The sequence below is a fragment of the Nematolebias whitei genome, chromosome 22, assembly GCF_014905685.2.
Source record: "Nematolebias whitei isolate Nwh7 chromosome 22, NemWhi1, whole genome shotgun sequence".
NCBI classification, from domain to species: Eukaryota; Metazoa; Chordata; class Actinopteri; order Cyprinodontiformes; family Rivulidae; genus Nematolebias; species Nematolebias whitei.
The window spans coordinates 15,806,596-15,829,902 of NC_056519.1; the positions used below are offsets into that span (position 1 = coordinate 15,806,596).

The 23,307-nt window shown below is 39.0% G+C and overlaps 3 protein-coding genes across 3 annotated transcripts; 2 read left to right on the plus strand and 1 right to left on the minus strand.

Annotated features, from left to right (window-relative positions):
• Positions 1–3,616: 3,616 nt before the first annotated feature.
• Positions 3,617–7,908, plus strand: LOC119428255 (fibroblast growth factor 6-like). The gene is made up of 3 exons (XM_037695913.1): positions 3,617–4,066; positions 4,477–4,580; positions 7,732–7,908. The coding sequence occupies exons 1-3, from the start codon at positions 3,724–3,726 to the stop codon at positions 7,906–7,908; spliced, it is 624 nt and encodes a 207-aa protein (XP_037551841.1). The 5' UTR covers positions 3,617–3,723.
• Positions 7,909–8,618: 710 nt separating this feature from the next.
• On the plus strand, positions 8,619–14,653 carry fgf23 (fibroblast growth factor 23). The gene is made up of 4 exons (XM_037696189.1): positions 8,619–8,704; positions 13,287–13,522; positions 13,600–13,703; positions 14,231–14,653. The coding sequence occupies exons 1-4, from the start codon at positions 8,619–8,621 to the stop codon at positions 14,651–14,653; spliced, it is 849 nt and encodes a 282-aa protein (XP_037552117.1).
• Positions 14,654–18,023: 3,370 nt separating this feature from the next.
• Positions 18,024–21,681, minus strand: tigarb (TP53 induced glycolysis regulatory phosphatase b). The gene is made up of 6 exons (XM_037695912.1): positions 21,632–21,681; positions 21,344–21,381; positions 20,494–20,615; positions 20,033–20,110; positions 19,809–19,919; positions 18,024–18,471 (listed from the first exon to the last, which is right to left on the minus strand). Exons 1-6 carry the CDS (start codon positions 21,661–21,663, stop codon positions 18,070–18,072), a joined length of 783 nt encoding a protein of 260 aa, XP_037551840.1. The 5' UTR covers positions 21,664–21,681; the 3' UTR covers positions 18,024–18,069.
• Between the last annotated feature and the right edge of the window lie 1,626 nt (positions 21,682–23,307).

The window sequence follows — 23,307 nt, forward strand, 5'->3', positions numbered from 1 at the left end:
GATAATCACTGTAAGAAAAAAAAAAAGAAATTACTGTAATGACACTTTAATTAGTGATATGCTGCTGTCTGCTCACTACAGACTCATGTTCGGGCTGCTGTTTAATATACCATATTATTCTACATTATTAGTGTTTAGGGCATATCTTAGATCTTTTAACGTATTGTTTAGTGCTTATTTAGCGCATATATTAGTGTATATCTTAGATCCTTATATACTTTTTATATTTTTGCTATTTTTGGGTGTAACTTTCCATTCAGCCTTTATTTATACAGGTTCAAGAGGGACCTGATTTTACCGAAGAGTGATGACAACAGTAAAATAAAGCATATAAATTGGGGAAAAAAAATTAATGAAAGAAAATTATATTAAAAAAAAAACGAAACAAAAACAGCTACACTGGGCCCTTGAGTACACAATTCCGTTCCACCTCATGCACCACATGTCATGTGAATGACAATAAAGACACGTGAACTTGAATTAAGCTGAATCTATGACAAACATCAAAGATAAATAGCATTTTATCACCAACACGCTAAAAACATGACATGCATGTAGATCAGGGGTGTCAGGGGGCCAAAATTAAAACCTTTTTTCAAACTAAGGGCCAATTTCAGAATCTACATGAACTCAAATCAGATACCCAGCATCTTTTCTTGGTCACAGGTTCCTCAACAATAGTTTGATTGGTCTCATTTGATGTTCCCTGTTGTGCTTTCGACATCACAATCAAAGATTACTGAAAAAAATTCAAAAGATAGAAGTATTTTACATTTCACATATCATGTTGAGGGCCAGATAAGATGTCAACGAGGGCCACGTTTGGCCCCTGGGCCTTGAGTTTGACACATATGATGTAGATGATAAATTGAAAGATGATGCATCTGTGTCCGATTTTTGATGTTTTTTTTTTTTTTCCCTACAGATATAACTATTGGATATTTTTAGTATTTTAGGCTTGTTTTTATATTTCTGTTGACCAACACGTTTTCTTTTGTCCTGCAGTTGTCCACTTTATTAAACACGCTGCACTTACAGGTCTCAATACATCTTAATACAAATACAAATCATCAAGCATTGTTTTTGTTACTTTAAAATATTTTTGTCTATACTTATGAATGTGTTTTACAGTCATTCACCCGGCTCTATTTACATTCTATTTTGTAATCCTTCTGTACTTGAAGGCTAATAAATTTGATTCATGCCAGTTATCTTTTGATGCTGCGGTGTGTTAGTTGCAACAATGATGCGCAATCTGACCTGGCAGAATATTTGGCTGGGTAAACTTCCTGGACAAACAGCTAAGGAAGTGTCAGACAGGACTGCCATTTGCTCTGCTCAGACTGTTTTTACACCTTCCTTCTAAATAAGGCCGCAGGCTGCCAGGACATATGACCGCCGTCCCCGATTTGGGTTCTGGACACAGTATCCATCCATCCATCCTGTGATGGCTCAAACTCTCTCTCTCTCACACACCCTCCCCATCTCAGGTCTCCCATGTGAGGAAGAGTCAGGTTAAGTTGGTCTATTTATTAAAAGGAAGACTAAAAAATAGGTTAGTTCACTTTCAAAATAATATCACAAAGCAGAACGTTAATTATTAAAATGTGAGAAAATCATTAATTTGAAACAAAATGTGATGCAAAACTGAAAGTTTTCTGCTGCAATGCATTAAATGTGGGATTTCTGTTTTGAATTAGCTTAAGTACTGTAATATAAAGATAAAATGTTTATTTTTCCCAAGATTATAAAGTGGTATTAAAAAGTCTTTCACCCTTACAGATTATTTGAGCTTTTTGTTATCACAAATAAACGTTTCAGCAAATTTATTTTTATTTCAGACATAGATATTCTGAGTGAATACAAAATGCATTTTTTAAACGATGATTTAATTAATAAATAAAATTTGAAAACAATTTTAAAAAGTCATTAAAAAACTGATCATCCCCCTTGTTAGACTGTGAATTAACTGTGACTGCCACGACCTGTAAGAACAAAGAAATCCCTTAAATCTAGCCAACATCCACAAATGACATAACGTGAACAGTGCTGAACCTTCCCAGGATTGGACGACCTATATAATATTTCTAAAAGTGCATAGATGACTCAACCATAAGTTTCCTAAAGAACTCAGAACAACATCTAAAGCGCTGCAGGCCTTAGTTCACGATTTACTAATAAAAAGAAATGAAAATGGCACAAAAACTACTGCTGAGCAAAAACAACACGTAAGCCCATCTCATAGTTGCTTAATGATAATAATTAAAATAATAATAGCATCCAAATGATCCCCAAGACTTTTAGGAAAGTATTCTGTGGCCTGACAAGATAGAAGTCAAACTTTTTCAAATGTGCGTCCTGTTACCGCTGATGTAAAACCAACACTGCATTACAGAAAAAGGACATACTGACAGTGAAGCACGAGGGTGGAAGTGTGATGGTCTGGGGCTGTTTTGCTGCATTAGGACTCGGATGACTTGCTGTAATTGATGGAACCATGAATTCTCCTTTCTGCTATAAAATTTAAACTGAGCATCTAAACTCTTCTGGGTTCTGAAGGAGAACAATGAGAACATCATCATTCTGCCTTGTAAAAGACTGCCATCCATCCATCCATCCATCCATCCATCCATCCATCCATCCATCCATCCATCCATCCATCCATCCATCATCTTCTGCTTGTTCCAAAGTCGGGTCTCGGGGGCAGCAGTTTGAGCAGGGAGGTCCAGACATCTCTGTCCACGGCCACCTCTTCCAGCTCTTCTGGGAAGATTCCAAGGCGTTCCCAGGACAACCAAGAGACGTAGTCTCTCCAGCATGTCTTCCCTGGGGTCTCCTCCCAGTTGGACATGCCCGAAAGCACCTCCCTAAGGAGGTGCAGGGAGCATCAGATACCCTTTTACTGGCTCCTCTTGATGTGGAGGATGGTCAAGTTTTCCTTTGTAAAAGAAATTGTCATTTTAAAAACGTTGATTTGTATTTTCTCTGGTTATTTTTGTCTGATCATCTAAAACATGAAGGTGAGAACAAAAGCAGAAGAAATCTCTAAGGAGGTGAATGCTGTTTTCGCAACACTTTGTGTAATTGCTTATGATGGTTTTCTTTAAAGCTAAATAAATAGTTTACCTGACACATTAAGGATGCAACTGTAGTGCTATTTTTTGTTAAAGTAAAATACACCAAAAGTTGCTTTTGGCTTATAGGTTGATCAGATTTGCACAGCTCATACGGTTTTTATTTTGAAAGGCGCAGCAGGAAACTCCTCTTCTCATTCCTTGCTGCTTGTCTGAGGCTGGAGTGAAGGTGCAGCCCCCCCCACCCACCCCCATCACTGGTGTCAGATCCGCTGCTGAGGTCTTCGAGCTCTCTCCTCCTCCCATCTCCTGCTTTGAATGGGAGCTGCATGCAGCGGTGAAGTCACAGTGATGTCACACAGGATGTGAGAGAATTGGGGAGCAAGGTGTGCTGGTTTTGCGTTGAGTGGTGTCTCCCCCCCTACCCCCACCCCCACCCCACCTCCACGGACAGCGGAGCGGCGAAAGATGGTCATCGCCACCGGCACCAACTCAAGCTCCGACGCGTTCTGTCCTTCACCTCCTGCTCAGATTCTGGGCTATGGCCTTGATCCCGAAATAAGCCTTTGCCGCCACCATGCTAAAGGACAGGGAATAAGAAGAGTTGCGTTTTCAGGGCAGGTAACTTTGCGCCCGGAAGGTAAGCTGGATGGTCACTGCGCAAAGGTGTCACAACAGCATGCGCAACGGGGCCGGGACGCACTGGCCGCTGCCAGCAGTCCTTGTTCTGTGGACTTCTCTGTGGGGGATCGCCTCATCCTATCCGATTCCGAGCAGGACTAATGCTACTTTGTTGGAGAGGAAGTGGGAGAGCCTCTTCTCCCGCTCCTATCTGGGTATAAACGGGGGCAAATCGGAGCTGAACTGGGAGAGCGACTATTTGCAGGGCATCAAAAGAGTGCGGCGGCTGTACTGCAACGTGGGCATTGGGTTTCACCTGCAGGTGCTCCCGGATGGCAGGATAAGCGGTGTGCACAGTGAGAACCCTTACAGTAAGTTGCATGAACTCGCATGAAAGTTGGAGCCTCGCTTTTCTGTGCGTGATATTTAATCAGCAGCGTCGGCGTGCATGAAAGTTTCCCACATTAAAAGCAGTGCACAGAGCTTTGCATCCGTGCTGTGCAAAGAATCCCCCCACCCCACTCCTCGTGCCAAAAACATGACATGAATGCTTGACTTATTTTTACCCTGCGTCCCCTGCAGCAGGACACACTCATGTCCCACTCAGCACGCTCTTAAACTTCACGCACGCTGTCCAGCATGCACATAATACAGCTGATTATTGCACATTGAGCATCATCCAAGTCGCAGTGCACCTGCAAGGTTCCACCCATCACTGCTGCAGAGGCCAGTGCTGGAGGAGCACACTGACTTTTTTTGTCCCCCCTTGTGTCTCCTGCAGGTCTAATAGAGATCTCCACTGTGGACCGAGGGGTGATCAGCCTGTTCGGGGTGAAGAGTGAGCTGTTTGTCGCAATGAACAGCAGAGGAAGGTTATATGGAACGGTAGGCTTACAGTGCAGCTCCTGTCACACATCCTGCTGACTGGAAGTTCACGAGCTGCTGCATCCACTTTTATACAGGATGCTTTGTTATTAATATGCTCTGATGATAGGAGGGGGGAGCTCAGATCTTCTGCTGAGCCCTGATCTATTAATATATAACAATTAAAAGGAAAACTTCTGCCATTGATCATCTCAGTCCAATGTTAATCTCACACCCAATAACATTTTGCAGCATTATTGGATTCCCTATCATAATAAAACTTAAATACTACTGAATCAAGTCTAATCCCCTTAAAACTCAGAGCATGTGTTTTTTCCAATACTGCTCCCGAGTAAAACATTTTAGCAATGCTTAAAAAACCGTTCATTTGTTGTTGTTTTAGTTGATTTGATCAAACAGAAACCGAAGCGCATAGATTAGCTAAGAGCAGTGAAACTAAAATGGTTTGATTCTATATTAAGAATTTAGGTTATACAAGTTAAAATAGCCATAACATATAGTTTAAACTGCTTAACAAGGTTAAGTCAGGTCCTCTGGATGGATTCTTCTTTATTGAAACGTTTTGTCTTTTATCCAGAAGACTTCTTCAGTCTGAAACCCTGCAACAAACTCAGTCTTATAAATAGCACCTTGGATCAACCAGTTTGATGCTGACAGCCAGAACTAGTTGTTCACATGCAAAAGTGTTTTTTGTTTGTTTGTTTTTGTTCTGGCTGTCAGCAGCAAACTGGTTGATTCAAGGTGCTATTTATTTATAAGACTGTTTCTTGCAGGGTTTCAGACTGAAGAAGTCTTCTGGACAAAAGACGAAACATTTCAACAAAACAAAAATTCATCCAGAGGTTCTGACTAATTCTTGGATTAGTGAGCATGCATTAGTTTTAACCCCCCCCCCCCCCCAATTGTTCTATAGTTCTTATATTTATACAGTATAGTTCAATAATTATTTTTATTGATATTCATAAACAATACAAATTAAAGCCATTGAAGGATGTGCCGTCTTTTATGCCAGAATTTTAGACTAAAATCAGCTTATGTCGAGAAATGACTGAGTTGGGGCCATTTTTGTCAAACCTTGGAAATGTTCAATGTAACCTTGTGATATTGCAAGATGTCACATTGAGAAAATATGCTGGGGACAGCTATCAGGCGCTAAAATGTTCAGTTTTAGCTCAATATTTATAATAGGGGCAGAGTTAGACAATAGTCAGTTTTGTGTTGGATGATGTCATTTAGTTGTGGTGACCAACTTGAACTGGACTGATTATAAAATAAATAAAAAAAATCAGTTGTTGATGTACATTTAATGATTACTTCTTGAAAGTTTCATTAAAGTCCGTCCTTCGGTTCAAGGATTGACTCCAAAACTTAATGCTAACATTTTAAGCAAAGACCACACACAATGAGTTTGACTCTGCTTCAACCACTCTAAATTTAGGCATGGTATCTGTAAAATGAACTTTGTGTTTCCAAAAGTCAGACACACTCAATTAACAGGGGCTTTAAAGAAATATAAAATCCCTAATTTATATATAAAAAAAGATCTTTTCAAACATGTATGAAGACTGGATAAGTAAAGAATGAACACTACACCAGATAGAAAAACATGTACTCAGTTTTTACAAAGGTTATTTGTAATAGATACATAGACCAACCATCAGTGAGGACAGGGTAAAACAAACTAAAGTGTTGAAAATCATCACCCTCAGATTGGTCTTTAGGCTGCAGGTGATAAATATCGTCACTTAGGCCTGTCGTAATAAACAATAAATCAATTAATCACGATAAATGAAAATTATCGACCTCATTTTCATTTATCGGCTTTATCGTTTCTTCATGTCTCTCTCTCTTTCAACTGAAGACAAAAGGCTCAACTCCGGTGCTCTTCACTGACCCCTCCCTTCCTCTTTTCTCTTTAAAATCTGTTTTAACCGTCCAAAATTGTGTTTCTGGATCGTTGAAATCAGCTAAGCTGAAAAGCTAAGCTACAAGCTAAGCTAACAGGCCAACCTTGGGGAAAAAAACTTCTGTCTTGTCGAAGCTCCAAAATTCATGGTTGAAACCCGTGCCTTTGTGTAAAAAGGTTTTTTTTCTGTAAAAAGAAGCTGAGAACTTGTTTACTGATTTTTAATTAAAAGCTTTGTGTGACAAATGCTATGCTAAAGAGCTCAAACCACACAGATCGTCCGCCATTTTGAGAACCGAAAAAAGTAAAGAGAGACAGCCCATGTCACGTCAAGGGGCCTCCCTCCCATTTTTCTTAAAGAAACACGCTGCTCACTCTCTCACTATCCATCCTTCGGTTCAAATAGTTTTATACTGCCATCTGGTGGTCAAAAAAGTACTATACACAAAAATTAACCAACATTTCTTCTTAAATTTGGCAATAATTAGTAATTATTGTCAAATTTCAAACAATATTATCGTTTATCGCAATAATTTCTGAGACAATTAATCGCCCAGCAAAATTTGTTATCGTGACAGGCCTATAGTCACTCGTAATGTCATCAACAAATCCCTAAATATTGTACATCACAGTCTCGTACTGATTCCTTATTTCAAGTATTTTACTTTGATCAGTTATGTATTGAAGAAAACACTGGCACTTCAACAACAGATTGAAATAACCAGGATGTAAAATATTAGGTTTAAATCTGCATCAGCGTTGTTTACCGATTTTTTGGACTATAAGGCGCACCGGATTATAAGGGGCATTAAGTGAAACTAAAACATTTTGACACATTTTTGAGCGCCGTGTACCACATAAAATTGGTTCAAGGTCAGTAAGCACAACCAGAATTAATACATAAAATGCACCGGATTATAAGGCTCACTGTTGATTTTTGAGAAAATTTAAGGATTTTAAGTGTTCCTTATAATCTGAAAAATACAGTACTTTGATTTGACCGGACTGTGACATCTTTTGATCATTCATCACTCCTTTGGATTAGACTTAATTTGGTTTTCCAACCAGATTACCTGGGATTTTCAATATGTACAGACATAAAAGCATAACTCTAGCGGCTGCATTTGAAAAGAGCCCTTTTTGCAGCAACATTTCCACTTTCTATTGTCCCCTTCAAAGCGCGATGCTCTGTCAGGTTGTTTAAACAAAGAGAAAGTTACTGACTTCCTTTTTTTGTCTTTCCAGAGAGCCTTCAGGGATGAATGCAAGTTCAAGGAGACTTTGCTGCCCAACAACTACAACGCCTACGAGTCTTTTGTTTACAAGGGCTTCTACATCGCCCTCAGCAAGCATGGCCGTGTAAAGAGAGGCAACAAGGCTAGCACCGCCATGACTGTCACACATTTCCTCCCGCGGCTATGAGAGAAAAAGACAATTACCGAATAATTTGCACATGTGGATGTTCTTCCAGGTAATATAGAAATGCAATGTCATGACATTAGCACCCATGGACTGCAAAAGAACACAAATATTTATTCTGTTATACATATATAAATATATATGTGTGTATATTTGGATAGCTGTCTTTGTATATGTGCTGCTTATTGTTTTTATAGATGGGAGAGCTGAAGCCTTTGCCTGTCTTTGACCTCGGTGCTTGCTGTAACTGAACTACACGTTACATCTCTGAGTTGGAGGATGAGCTATATTGTGCGTTTAAAGGGTGAAATGAATACTTTTTATTACCTCACTTTACTAGATGAAGGGATGCATGGACCTCTGCTGAAATGTCTGTTAAGTTGACCATTTTGTTCAAAACCCTCTGAAATGCTTCATGGTTCCCCAGTCGATTATTGACGTCCTGCAGCTGGGGGGGAAACTTCAATGCACTACCTTTCCTGCACGAGTTAAAGGTGCCTTGGTGTTCTCACTTGTGGCCCTTTTAAAACCTCCGTGTAAGAGACACCCGGAGGAGTCAGAAATAGGGCTGACACTCCAGAGAGGTCCTTGGAAGAGGAGGGGGGGGGGGGGGGGTCAACTATTTTTGGTTTATTTTCTTTCCTCTAATTAGACAGATTAAGTAATAAACAATCTGTGGTTGAGACCTGGGTGGAATACTAATCTGCTGCAGCATGGAGAAACGCACAAGTATCGCCTGGGCGGTTAAAGCAAGCAGTTCCTGCACTCTGTCTCTGAAAGAAAGAGCCCCCACAGTAAAGTGGGTTGCTGCTGTTTTTGAAATGCAAAGCTTTAGCTGCTGTTTACTAAATTAATAAAATGAACGGAAAACTATGTAAATAGCTACAAACGGGGAAATAAAGAGGCTTCAAGAGCTTTTTAGCACAAAAGAGCTGGAGCTGCACAATGAACCAGCAAAATCACAAAATCATTTCTGTTCTCATCAGCGTTTTTTTTTTTGTCTTCCTTCATTTTATCTTCAGATTGATGTTTGTTGAAGGATGCTGGATTACCCTGTCTGTCTATCTTTTCTGAAGCAGCACTGCAATCGTTAGGGAGGCAAATGGTTTAAAATGCAATTACGGATGAGTGTTTTGTACCTGGAAGGACTAAATTACAATATAATTGGTAGCCTGGAAGCACAGAATAAGAATTTCTCACTTAGCGTCTACATTTCTACCTTAAGGCTTCAGTTTAAACATGAAAACTTCAGCAAAGTTTAACAAAGAAGCAGTTTGTTCACAAAGTCGAAGGTGCTTCAAAGACTCACTGTTAGTATGTTCAAATATCTTGTTACATATTCCAAAGATGCTTTTCTAGTCTCATTCTTTGAATTCCCAAAAGTCCTTTAGAGTGCATCTCCTGGTGTAGTTTCTGCAGCTGTTGACTTAAAAAAAAATACCAAAAAACCGAGGCTGGTCTCACCATCAGCCATCCATTCCTGTGAGTGGAAGAAAAAAAAAAAAAAGCGTATGCAACAGAGTCGGCACGGATGTTGTTCATCAAACCCCCCTGTAGGAATGTGAATCTGCCAGGATGACAGGCAGCTTCCCTGAACTATAAAATGCTCGGCTACCCATCTCTGCTTGTGCGTATACCCCCCAACCTTCACCCCCACAACTCACCCTTTTGGATTCCAGCTGTAACCTGCGAGCTTCCTCCTCTTATTTCAGCCTTTTTTAGTTCAAGGTCAGAGTCATTGATCAGCCTTTGCCTCAACCTCTGTGGCCGGAGTGATCCCTAGTCTGAAAGAGGAATTTAAAATATCTTTTTGACGTGGGTTCAACATTCATTCGTGTTTCAACGCAGCACATTTGTAAGTTTTTCTTCCTCAGACCAGTTTGCTTCCAGAGATTTCAAACCCAACCTGTGAACAATGCAGGACTTGAAGATGCTATTCACTCCTTTTTTTTTCTTCCAAGTCCTGTTGTTGGAATATTTCCATGGAGACATCTGCGGAGATGATGTAGCTAAGCCACCTCGGCTGCTGCGAGGACTCCCCTGCATCTAGCTCCTGTTCTGACCCTAAACGACCCCCCAGTCGCCACATGCTGACAGAGTATGTGCTCGACTTGTCCACAACACACACATCAATTCACGACCGTATTATAATTCACATAAATCTCATATTTGTTTCCACTGTTGCAAGCACAGACAGAAACACAGAAGAGCCAAATTTAAAAAAGAACGTAGTTGCCGCTGTAGATGAAGCTGCATGTCGATGCACTGATGTACATTTCTTGTCAGGAGTAACATGAAAATAATCCTAATTTTCATTGAGTTTAACTGAGGAAGGCGTGGAAGTAAATGTTGTGCATGCACAGCAATGAGGATTTCATCAAGATGTTTGTTTTTGCACCTTAACAAGGATGTCTTGATTCTTTATTTTCTTTCCACTGGAGCTCAGGTTTGAATAAGTTAAGGTGAGGATAATCTCCTTTAATGTTTGAATGTATATTAGCATGCCTGAGTCCGGAGTTTGACGAAGGGGTGTGCGCTTCATGTGTTATTTTTATTTGTTGGACTGAGCCTCCACTCAATTCCTCTCCTCCGTTATCATATACCTCACCTTCTGCCTTATACTTTTTGGTTTGCTGATCACTGTAAAATGACGAGAAACAAAGTTTAGCTATTTGTTTCTGATAACAGAGATGCTGAGTAAAGTTTTTTCCTTTTATTTTTGTACGTATGTGCTGTGCACAGCAGTTTATTGTATTCCTGAGATACTAAACAATAAAAGTTTGTTTTGCTTTTTTTAACTGGCTGTTGAAAGTGTGCCATGATTTACAGTGCCTTGCGAAAGTATTCGGCCCCCTTGAACTTTTCAACCTTTTGCCACATTTCAGGCTTCAAACATAAAGAAATAAAATTTTAATTTTTTGTGAAGAATCAACAAGTGGGACACAATCGTGAAGTGGAATGAAATTTATTGGATGTGTCAAACTTTTTTAACAAATAAAAAACTGAAAAGTGGGGCGTGCAATATTATTCGGCCCCTTTACTTTCAGTGCAGCAAACTCACTCCAGAAGTTCAGTGAGGATCTATGAATGATCCAATGTTGTCCCAAATGACTGATGATGATAAATAGAATCCACCTGTGTGTAATCAAGTCTCCGTATAAATGCACCTGCTCTGTGATAGTCTCAGGGTTCTGTTCAAAGCGCAGAGAGCATCATGAAGACCAAGGAACACACCAGGCAAGTCCGAGATACTGTTGTGGAGAAGTTTAAAGCCGGATTTGGATACAAAAAGATTTCCCAAGCTTTAAACATCCCAAGGAGCACTGTGCAAGCAATCATATTGAAATGGAAGGAGTATCAGACCACTGCAAATCTACCAAGACCCGGCCGTCCCTCTAAACTTTCATCTCGAACAAGGAGAAGACTGATCAGAGATGCAGCCAAGAGGCCCATGATCACTCTGGATGAACTGCAGAGATCTACAGCTGAGGTGGGAGAGTCTGTCCATAGGACAACAATCAGTCGTACACTGCACAAATCTGGCCTTTATGGAAGAGTGGCAAGAAGAAAGCCATTTCTCAAAGATATCCATAAAAAGTGTTGTTTAAAGTTTGTCACAAGCACCTGGGAGACACACCAAACGTGGAAGAAGGTGCTCTGGTCACATGAAACCAAAATCGAACTGTTTGGCCACAATGCAAAACGATATGTTTGACGTAAAAGCAACACAGTTCATCACCCTGAACACACCATCCCCACTGTCAAACATGGTGGTGGCAGCATCATGGTTTGGGCCTGCTTTTCGTCAGCAGGGACAGGGAAGATGGTCAGAATTGATGGGAAGATGGATGGGGCCAAATACAGGACCATTCTGGAAGAAAACCTGTTTGAGTCTGCAAGAGACCTGAGACTGGGACGGAGATTTATCTTCCAACAAGACAATGATCCAAAACATAAAGTCAAATCTACAATGGAATGGTTCACAAATAAACGTATCCAGGTGTTGGAATGGCCAAGTCAAAGTCCAGACCTGAATCCAATCGAGAATCTGTGGAAAGAGCTGAAGACTGCTGTTCACAAACGCTCTCCATCCAACCTCACTGAGCTCGAGCTGTTTTACAAAGAAGAACGGGCAAGAATTTCAGTGTCTCCATGTGTAAAACTGAGAGAGAGACATACCCCAAGAGACTTGCAGCTGGAACTGCAGCAAAAGGCGACACTACAAAGTATTAACGCAAGGGAGCCAAATAATATTGCACGCCCCACTTTTCAGTTTTATATTTGTTAAAAAAGTTTGACACATCCAATAAACTTCATTCCACTTCACGATTGTGTCCCACTTGTTGTTGATTCTTCACAAAAAATTAAAATTTTATATCTTTATGTTTGAAGCCTGAAATGTGGCAAAAGGTTGAAAAGTTCAAGGGGGCAGAATACTTTTGCAAGGCACTGTAGTGCAAGTGATTGTAAGAGTACCGATTCAGGTTCCTCATATCACTTGTGTCGATCCGACATCAAGAACTGCTTCTTACTTAACCGGCTGATTACTTTATAAACACTCCTCCAACATTTCTGTGGTGGAAAGCACTGGTTCCCCAAAACATAAATATTTGATCTTTAAAAATCGTCCTAAAATTGGGAAATTTATCTTCTTTTACGGTCCATTTTAATGGTGAAGTTCCTCAAGGATCCATCTATGGGCTAATTTTATTTGGATTTACTGTACATGTTTCCCTTGGGGTGTTTCTTCTGCATTTTTATCAGTAAAAAGTTTGTTGATGTAGGGTCCCGGATGGCCTGATTCTACATAAGAGAGTGTCTCCATCTGCTGGTTAAAAAATGAACATGTGGATCTGTGCAGGTGCGCAACTGCAGCAACTCATGAGCAAACGTCCAGTCTTTTGTGTTAAACAAAAGTTGCAAATATTTTCTTCAGAAACGGTTCTTTTTACCACATTTATCTAAATTATAGAACTGTAATTTTAGCTTTGGGATAAAATCCATGACTTGATTACAAACCGTTGCAGATTCACAGCCAAACTTTTTGTTTATTATGCAGTTTTGCCAAATGCAGCTTCCGGCTCCAAATTAAACCAGATGATTATTAGGAAACCATTTAAGATGGATGAGTCAAGAGGTCTAACCAAAAATAAGAGTCTTGTTGTTTGACCAACAGCACTGGCATAAACAGACAGAGGTGGAAGTGGCCCTTCCGTTACAACAACCCGCACCTCTGCTTTGGGGGCGAGTTTCTTTTTTTTTTTTTTTACGCAAAGGATGTGTGCAGGAGTGGCACTCCGGGGGCTTTAAATAGTCACCAAATCTTGGCACAACAGAGCATCCCAGAACTTTCAGCAGTGAAAACCACCGCGCTGACCAAGGAAGGACGTCAACAAGCGACTGGGGATGAAGGACACCATGCTGGCGCTCCTGCTCGCTGTCCTGCAGGGCTTTCCAGTCTGGGAAGCGGCACCTAACCCGTCACCGCTGGTTGGATCAAACTGGGGGAACCCGAGGCGACTGGTTCACCTGCAGACATCCACAGACCTCAACAACTTCTACTTGGAAATCAAATTAGACGGCACTGTGCGCAAAACTACAGCCAGATCTTCATATAGTAAGACTTTATTTATTTATTTAAAGGTAGCATCTCTCTTTAGTTCTTTAGTGATAAGTGTTTTTTCTTCCACGCAGGTGTAATTCTACTGAAAGCTGAAACAAGGGAGCGCGTGGCGATCTTCGGTGTCAAAAGCAACCGTTATTTGTGTATGGATTTGGAGGGCAACCCGTTCAGCTCGGTAAGCAACTTGTAAATTTTTTATTTTATTTTAACCATGACGACAAACTAAATATTACCTTCTTTGCGAAAAACTGAACTTATTTACGCTTCCGGTGCGCTTTTACGCACCAGTTGTCCAGTACTTTTACGCAGAAACTCACTGCAGCACATGTACGCACGTTTATTGTACCATCTCATCTTAATGTTTACGTTTTGTTTAATGACTCAAAAATGGTCACATTTAGTTTTAATCGATTTTTGAACCTTTGGCACCAATCTGGACTTTTACGCATGACTTGCAGAACTAATTCCGCCTCTTTTTCTGCAACAACGCAGTTTTCGTATATATTTTAAACCACTTTTTTATATTTAGTGATGTATAAACATCACATTTACATAATACACCAGTAAAAACGTGTGGAAGTAGAACTGGTTTTAAAAGAAACACCTTTTGTGTGGCAGTTTTTGATTTCCACGTTTTCTGGTCTGGTTGATTGACAGCAGTTCTGATCAGATTCTTGTCACGCTCTTATTTCCTTCTTTCAGCCCATCTGTCTCAGAGACGACTGTCTGTTCAACCACAAGCTCCTGGAGAACAACCGGGACGTGTACTACTCTCTCCGGACTGGGATCCTGCTCAACCTGGAGGGCTCCCGGCAGGTGTTCTCAGTGGGTCAGAACCTGCCACAGACCTCTCTCTTCCTGCCTAAGAAGAACACGGTGCCGCTGGAGCGCCTTCTGCTGCACAGGGAGAAGAGGAACCGGGTCGTGGACCCTTCAGACCCACACAACGTCTACCTGCAGACCGAGGACGGCATTGACTCCCGGGCGGTTCCCGAGGACGACACCGACCTGGATGTGGAGGTGGAGACAGAGACAGAGGCTGGGGACGATGGACGCAACGTCTCCAGGGAGACGCAGCTGGCTCCATCCTCTGACGACCCCTGGAACGTGCACTCTTCCAAATGAGTGGACCACTGGGACCAGAATGGGCTGACTCCAGCCTGCAAGGGACCACTTTACAATTCATGCAGTCAGCTTCATGATTAGACTTTATATAATAGAGCAATTTAGTTGCTTCATTTTTCACCGACTTCTTATATCTTTAGTCATAAATAAAAAAAAAACAGTGTTTCTACACTGAATGTAAAGTATACAACCTCTTCTGCACAGTCTTAAAGTTACCAGCTTCCCTCTTAAGATCATTTTATTTACATTGCAAAGACAATCTTAAACGGGGAGATAAATCACGCATCTTATCATCTTCTCACACTGAGCATCAGCTGACTTATTTATGAACACGCATCAAGTTCTTTAAAGTATGGATGTAGTCACTTCCTGCAGGAATATCACGTCATTAATGTTTTAACAGCTGGTCTGACAACGTTTCCAAGACAGAACTTATCCTACCTCTGGAGGACTGGACAGCCTGTCTGGTGTGGAACCAGGCAGGCGTCACTAATTATAACTATATCCACATAAATATGTTTATAGGAGTAGAAATTAGTCCTTTAGTATTAAGTATTCTATTTTAAGTGTTTACCAAATAAGCAGTTTTAATTACAATTGTCCACAAATGACACCATCCAGTAGATGACTTGAAGAAAATTACAGGGTAAATTAAATGTAGAATCTATGAAATTATCAGGTGCTGTGCACCATCAGCAAACACAAAAACTGTCCCGAAGACTATTTATTTATTTAAATCCATTCCTTGCTTGTTATTTATGGTATTTATGAGGATGTTTTACAGTTAAAGTGTACCAAAACATGAGTCTACTTTGAATGTATGAGCTGAAGTTGTTGTGGAAGGAGTGGTATTTGAGTGTGGGGCTAAATAAAATTGATAAAAACCACAAGTGTCTGTGTGTTGTTTTGTGCTAAGATCTGGCAAATCAAATCAATTTGTGCGAGGAACTTTAAAGGCAGTAAAGACTTGTCGAACCCTTCCTGAATAATAATCAGATGCAGCAGCTGAAATCATTTTATCTACACCTGAACGCCTCACAATTAAAGTCAACGTTGATTAGAAAACGTTCATATTTATGAAAGTGTGTTTGGTTGATAGTTCAGTCACAATCGGTCCAGTGCAAATATGACAAACTCAAATTAGTCGTTTTTGTAGATTTAACAACAACAAAATGTTCTTATTGGTTTGGAGGTGGTGCAAACTTTCAGTGACAGGAATAATTTTGACCTCCCAGATAGTTCTACATTGTGACATTCAAACACTTTATTCATGTTTTTTTTTTTTTTTACAAAAACTATTTGTCCATTAAAACATTCAGTTTAACATTTAACACAATTCTAGTGTTAGTTTTTATTCTAGTCCTCTACACAAACTGTCCTTCAGTCTCCTAAAAGGGAGCTACAGTATATGAATGTTTTAAATACTATTAAATGTCAAAAGTTAATAAAAAATAAAATAACAGACTGCATACCTTGATGCATGCTCAATAATCCAGGTAGATAAATCTAACAAGGTTGAGTCAGGTCTTCTGGACGGATTCTTCTTTGTTGAAATGTTTAGTCGATGGATCGGACTCTAGAGCTGAGACTGCAGTTAAAAGTATTAAGTAAATGGACTGTACTTGTATAGCGCCTTTCTATCTAATCAAGATACTCAAAATGCTTTACAGCAAGATTGAAAACTACTTAAATAGGAACTTTCCAGAAATTTATTTTTATCCCCCGCCACCTAAGACAATAATGTTTTTACCCATGGTTGCTGTCTGTAGCATTAGCAAAATATCTCAAGAACCAATGGACGAATTTGATTTAAACTTGCAAATGTTCACTGAATAATCTGCAACTGATTTACTGTTTGGCACCACACATAGTTGACCTTAGCCAATATGAAAATGGCTACAAATCAGTTGCTTTTACAGATGTTGAGCTATTTGATGTGGCAGTATCTCAGTCATTAGCAGCATGACATCTCGTAAAATTGCATGAAACTGTGTGCTGTTTTGAAGGTTTGATCAAACGGACTCGAACTCTGTCATTCTTCAACATATCAGTTTAAAACTCTTGCATGAAAGGGCATTCCTTTAACGAATGATTTTTAATTGTTTTGTTCAAAGGCTGGCAGTTTATGATCAGATCATTTCATTGGCGGGAGATTTCTGTCATTCAGTTTAAAAATAGTAACCGTATAATTTTTCACTGTATAAGTCAAGGTTGTTTTTTTTTTGCATAATTTGTATGCCCTGTGATTTATATGCCGAAGTGACGTATTTATGGATTTTTTTTCTGATATTTATAAACCAATTTTTGGCTGAGGTGTAACCCTTTTCATTCATTCTGACTGAAAATATTGAACACTACCATTTTCAGCCACTAGATGGCACTCGAGCAGTATAGCACGCCGTTTTATCATGTAATCGGTAAAAGTGGCTATTAATGACACAAACGGCTTGCCATAGTCTGCCACCGTCGTCTGCCTGGAGTAACCGTCAAATCAGCTTCATTTTGCTGCCATCCCGGTGAAATGCAGCTGATTTGACTGTCGAAGTGCATTTATTATGCAAAAGTTCAACTGATACACACATTTACTATAAAGTTCAGCAAACAAATACCTGTAATTGTTTGTAGGTGGTTATCTTGTTAGATTTTGAAGAAATGGACGAGTCGCCCTCTACGCGTTCATGTTTCCGCGTATCAGCTTTTGAAAATGTAGCTGATTTGACCATTAAAAAGCATTTATTAAGGAAAAGTTAGACTGAGACACACCTTTTGATATGATTTCAAGCAAACAAATAATTGTTTTTAAGTGTTAATCTTGTTAAATTCTTGTTAAAGTCCTCCCGTGCACGCTCCTGCAGCTGCCATTTGGCAGCCAATCAATTTTTGGCACAACACCGGCCAACGTTTCCGGGCTGTCAGTGGCGAAGCATAATAGATGCGGCTTATACGGCAAAGCGACATTTACGGAGGAAAATACGGTAAGTTAAACAAAGATTGCATGCACCTTACCAGAAATCCACCCACAGTCGTCACATGTACAACTTGTATTTACAGTCATGTTTTCTTTAATACAACCTTTATGAAGACACTTTACAGCTCAGTGTTTTTGTGTCTTATTGCACGAGTCAAACAAGCAGCAGCTCCTCTCCGCCACAGGAGACACATCAGTATGCAACGATACTGACAGAGATCAGTGCTAAAATAAATAGTTTGAACTTTGGTATTAAAGGACAAAAGGAGAAATTATTTAAACGAATGCACGTGTCCTTCATTAGAGGCTTACGTTCCTAAAGTAATACAGTACAGTGCATTAAATATATTTACTGATGAACAGTAAAACATGCTGATGTGTACCACAATGTGGTCTTTCATTTTCATGTTCATGACAGTTTCAATATCCTTCAAACACACACAGCAGTCTATTCAGCAGCTGGAAGGTTTTCCAGGTGGTCCTTCCTGTTGGTGAAAACACAGCGGGCAGCAGAGAGCACCGGCCCTGAATGGGTCCAGCTCAGACCGAGCACAAAGCGGCTGATTCCCGTGTTGGGGCAGGGTGAAAACAGATGCGACATCTTCACACCTGCAGGTAGTTCACACATCAAATCCTCCACAAGGTGCCTGACGACCACGCGGATGTAAGCTCCGTGGCTCACCACCAAAACGTGAACGGGTACTCCGTGGAGGCCATCGTCGGCTGAGCTGTCGGGGGCAGCAGGGACGGGCGCTTGTGCTACTGAGGAGGCATCCGGTGCTGATGATCTGTACTCATCCAGCATTTGGTCAAAAAGGACTTTGAGGAATTTTTTGAATCTCAGCTTCACCTGAAATCAGGGCGACAGTGAAGCTGAAAGATTAACAGGATTCCTGGTCTTCATAAGTTCGAGCAGAGAACCATTTGTCATAGTCTTTGTCTATGTACCTGAGTTATTTATCCATTATTCAGCAACAATTTTTAAAGCAGAAAACCAACAACAAAACACTGTCACTTAGGTCTTCAAGTGTAGAGTAGCTGGCTGTTTTTTCATTTCACATTTTTCAGGCTTTTATGGTACAAACTTAACAAAAGGTTTAACCGAATTCCCTAAACAAAGTTGTTTAATTCTCATCTGTCTCAAGGAGAAAAAAAAGCTACAAGTACATTAGCCGCATCAAACAAACCATAAGTGCAAAATGTCAGCTTTAAAACCTTTAATTGTTCCAACAAACAACAAAATTAAAGAGCCATCGTTCTCCCTTTGGGGTGATAGGTGCAGCTAAGTTGCCATGGCAACAGAGGATAGCCCTCCCTCAAGTAAAGCAACCTAAAAATGAAACGTGTTTGTGTTGTTAAAGGGGCGTATGATCACACTTCTTGTGATCTTATACACAAGCAAAAGTGCTGATAATTTATACTTTTCACAGTTTCTGAAACGTAATGAATTTTACACACAGGAAAACATTTGCCAGCTGCACCGATACGTAAAAATAAAAGTTGCAGTATTAAAAGGAAAAGCGTACCTTCTTGTATATTTGATGGTTTTCAGAAACAAGTTGATTAAATGCTGATCTATGTGTTGCAGACGTTGCCTTAGATTTTAGACTACAATAATAAACAATGAAGGCTTCAAACTGAAGCGGTGCCATATTTTTTTTATTATTAAATAAAGCTTTCTTTCCAAATTAGCAAGCTATAATGTATGTAATTTAAACTAGTTTGGTTTATGATATTTGTTTCAGAAAATATGCAAAAGATGAATAGTTTCTTCATTTTTTTGTGTTGCTTCTGAAAACGAGTTAAAAACATAAAAAGTGAAATCTCCAATTGAAAATTACATTCAAGTGATGAAAGCTTTTTTCTGCTCTTTACTCTTATCTGCTGGATTAAAAAAGGCATATTTCAATAGTTGTTTACAAAAACACTACGCAAGCAAGAACTACGCAAAATAATATCAGTAAAGTCAAAGAACCAGCATGTGCACTTCTATGAGCAAAAATGACAGAAATAAGTTGCCAGTATTTTAGTGTTATGTAAAAAAAAATCTGTTGATTCAATTGTCTCTTTATATATTTTTTTAAAGTGTAATGACATAAACTGGCCACTACGTGGTGCCATTATAAAGGAGACGCTCCTCGACCTCACCCTTTGTGTTCTAATGAGCCCTGACTCCATCCCACTCACCTGGTCTAAAGTTTCTCCTCCTGGCGGTGTGTAATCACGACATGACTGACCAGCAGCGTTGGCCATGTTCTTCAGATCGCTTTTGTGACGGCCTTCGGCAATCCCAAAACCCTTCGTTAGCAACAAAACTACAGTTCAGACCTGACAAACGTACATACACTGCAGCGTTGTACAGTATGTGCAACTTTTGTTTTTAGTAGAAGGGCAAATCCATCAGATCTTACCCGTTCTCTGAGTAAAGGCTCCAAAACCATCTCCATGCCAGAGCAGTGGGTGTTGTTCCTCAGAATTATTTCAGCTGTCTGCAGAAGATAATCCAGTTGGGGATTATTGACTCAATGAGTTTGCAAACACCTAATTGTTTCTGGACAAACTCAGTAATAACTTACCAGCAGCAGTGAGTCAAAGACCACAAAGACATGAATGCTCATACAAATATTTCTTATGTGACCATAATTCCCATCATGCATCATGTTTTTGTCTCTCTTAAAAGCCAACACATTCTCATTTTTCCACTGACTTTCCATGTATTTGTTAATAGCGAGGTCAAAAGCTCTAACTGGAACACCGTTCACCCATCACGTAGCTTTTTGGCTCAGTGCACACTTACAATATTTTAAGGGCTTTGAATAGGCACAGATTCACAGTTGATGTCATGCCTTGTATGTGCCGGTAAATATCTTACCTGCACAGCTCGTTGTAGGTTACTGACAAACACTTTGCTGAATTTGGTGTCTTTGAGGTATTGACCAACCGCTTCCCCCTGCTGCATGCCCGTTTCTGACAGAGGAGTGTCCACTCCTTGACCTAAAAGATTTGAATTGTAATCGTGGATATTTTTGAACACAGACAAAGTTTAGCTAAAACAAACAAACCTAGAGTTATCATATACTGCTGTGTAAACAGAAAAAAAGTGACAAACTTTGCATTTAAAGGTAAAAAGACGACCAATTATTTGCCTATCTCAATTTTTTAAATATTATCCAAATCCTTTGTGTTCCTCTATTGACCAGAATTTAATTATTTCAGCAATAAATGTACAAATATCAAAAAGAAATGAGAATAAATTATAATGAATAAGCGGAAGATAATGGATGGATTTTACATGTCCTTTCCATATAGCCTGTCTTAAATTAAATATATTTGAACTAAAATATATATATTTTTATAAATCATTATTTTAATGTTTTCCTCCATGTATAGAGATACACACGACTTTAATTTACTTAATACATTATTTTCTGTGGCTCTTATATTGTACATTTCCATTTTGTAAAAAAAAAACTTAAAGTAATAATTACATATTACCCCAAAAAACTTCTATAAATAAACTGCAATTTGTGGAAAAAACGTACAAAATGCAGTTAAACCCTAAAAATACTGCTACTTTCATTCAAAACTGCTTTTTATTTTGAATAAGTTTCTCTAAACATTTTTAAATAAATTCAATAACTTTATTTTTCCAAATGATTTTCCTTCAAGGATAAATAAAGTATTCGTACATTCATTTCATTCATTCAGTGATCGAGGCTTACCTTGCAGCAGCTTTTCTCTGTTGTACTGTGTCTCCCCACTGTTTACAAATAGTCAGAGTTACATTAATTTCCAACATTTAGACGAAAAAATAAAATAAAATAAACTATTTCAGGCAGCAGATAGTTTAAAACGGTGACAAATTCAGCTCGACTTTAGCCAAGTTAGCCGGCAAATTATTATTATATATTATATTATCTTAGCCAACATGGTTCACCAACTGACAAAACACTGTTTATTTAAAACAAACAACAAATGAATCAATAAATATTAAAAAAAAATCTACTTACTGTCGTACGAACGTTAAACAAAACCTAAGCATTTTCACCGTACTCTCAAGGAGTCTACTTCCTGGTTACGTTAACAGCAATCATACGTAATGCATTACGTCATGACGCACTGCAGCGTAACTTTGCAAAATACCCTTCCCTTTGAGCAAAATAAACAAATTAGTGTCTAGATATACTAGTGTAAATGAGATTTTTTAGAAAATTTTGGATCATAAAATAATTTGAATAGTTGTTCTTAAACTATTTTTAAATTACACAAGTAAAGCAACACAAAAGACAAAACAAGAAGTGATTAAAGCCAATTTATTGAGAACAAATTGTTGAGGTACACAGTGTGGTTGCACGGGACAGTGGGAGAATGATTTGAAGTCCAACAACCTCACAGAACATTTGCAAACTTTTGTGTAAAAGGGTACCTCAAAAATAAACATTTCATTTCAATAAAATGAATCGATTTCAACACGTTTTAATAGAAAACTTTTTTTTTTCTGATAAATGCTTAAACAGACGAGGGCTGATCGTATTTTAAAATAGCACCAGATATGTGAAATTAGCCTTTTTTTAAATGTAGGCTGCAGGCACTTTTTTTTTCCTTTCTTTTAAAGGAATCTGGCAGAGGACATTTAACAAAAAATAAAACCCGTCCAAGAAATCAAAGTGAAGACAATGTGATTGTGAAGTGATGAGGTATTGGTGAGATGGGTTCTTGCTCTATCAATCCAATTTAAATATCCTGAGGTACACAAGAAGCAGCAAGAATATGATAGAACAAAACAACAAAAAAAGACAAAAAAATACAACTTCAAAAATATATGAGTAAAACATGCTAATCAAATATGACTGCAAACATTAACTTCCAGTCCCGCATCCATTTTTTTTGTTACGTTCCCTCTCACAAACAAAAAAGCTGACTTGTTACATATAAAACATTATAGCAGCACACAAGTGACACAAAGGCATTTTTGTGTAAGACTAGAAAAAAAAAAGCTTAATAGCAGCAAGAAACTGTTGTAGATTATCTTTCTTACTTTGGAAATGTACAAACACAACATTTAAAAGCCGTAGACATTTTTTTCAGTTCAAAGCTTTCTTTTTGTTTTTTTGGGGGGTGGGGGGGGGGGGACATTTGGCTTTCAGCACAACCGAACAAGCGTCAACACAATTTAGAAACTACATTTAGATTCTAAAACAAAGTCTGGATTTTGAAAAATTTTGGTAACTGGTTATGTACATGTTAAAACAACCAGGGGCTTGTTTTAAAACTGCAGTTCAGAAGCAAAAAAAAAAAAAAGATTATTTGAAGTACGCAACTCTTAGACCCACTGGAATGGGATCGTTAGGAAGCGAAAAGAAATGAAAAAATAAAATAAAATTCAAGTTTAGGGTTAAATAAACACAATGAAGTCTACATGTGGCTTGCCTTGGTTTATATGATACAACGCCGATACGACTACTACTCTTTGGTCAAGGCAGAGCTTTTGAGACAACATGCATCGTTCCACGGGAATCCAGCCCAGAAAAAAAACTACATAACTTACAAAAAGGAAAAGCTAGAACAAAACACCTCCATCAAAACAAAACTGATTTTATTTTAAATCAACCACCATCCCCTTACCAATTTTAAGGAGTGTTTTCAAAGTGCATCATTAGCCCATGTCACCCTCGTCACAAGTTCC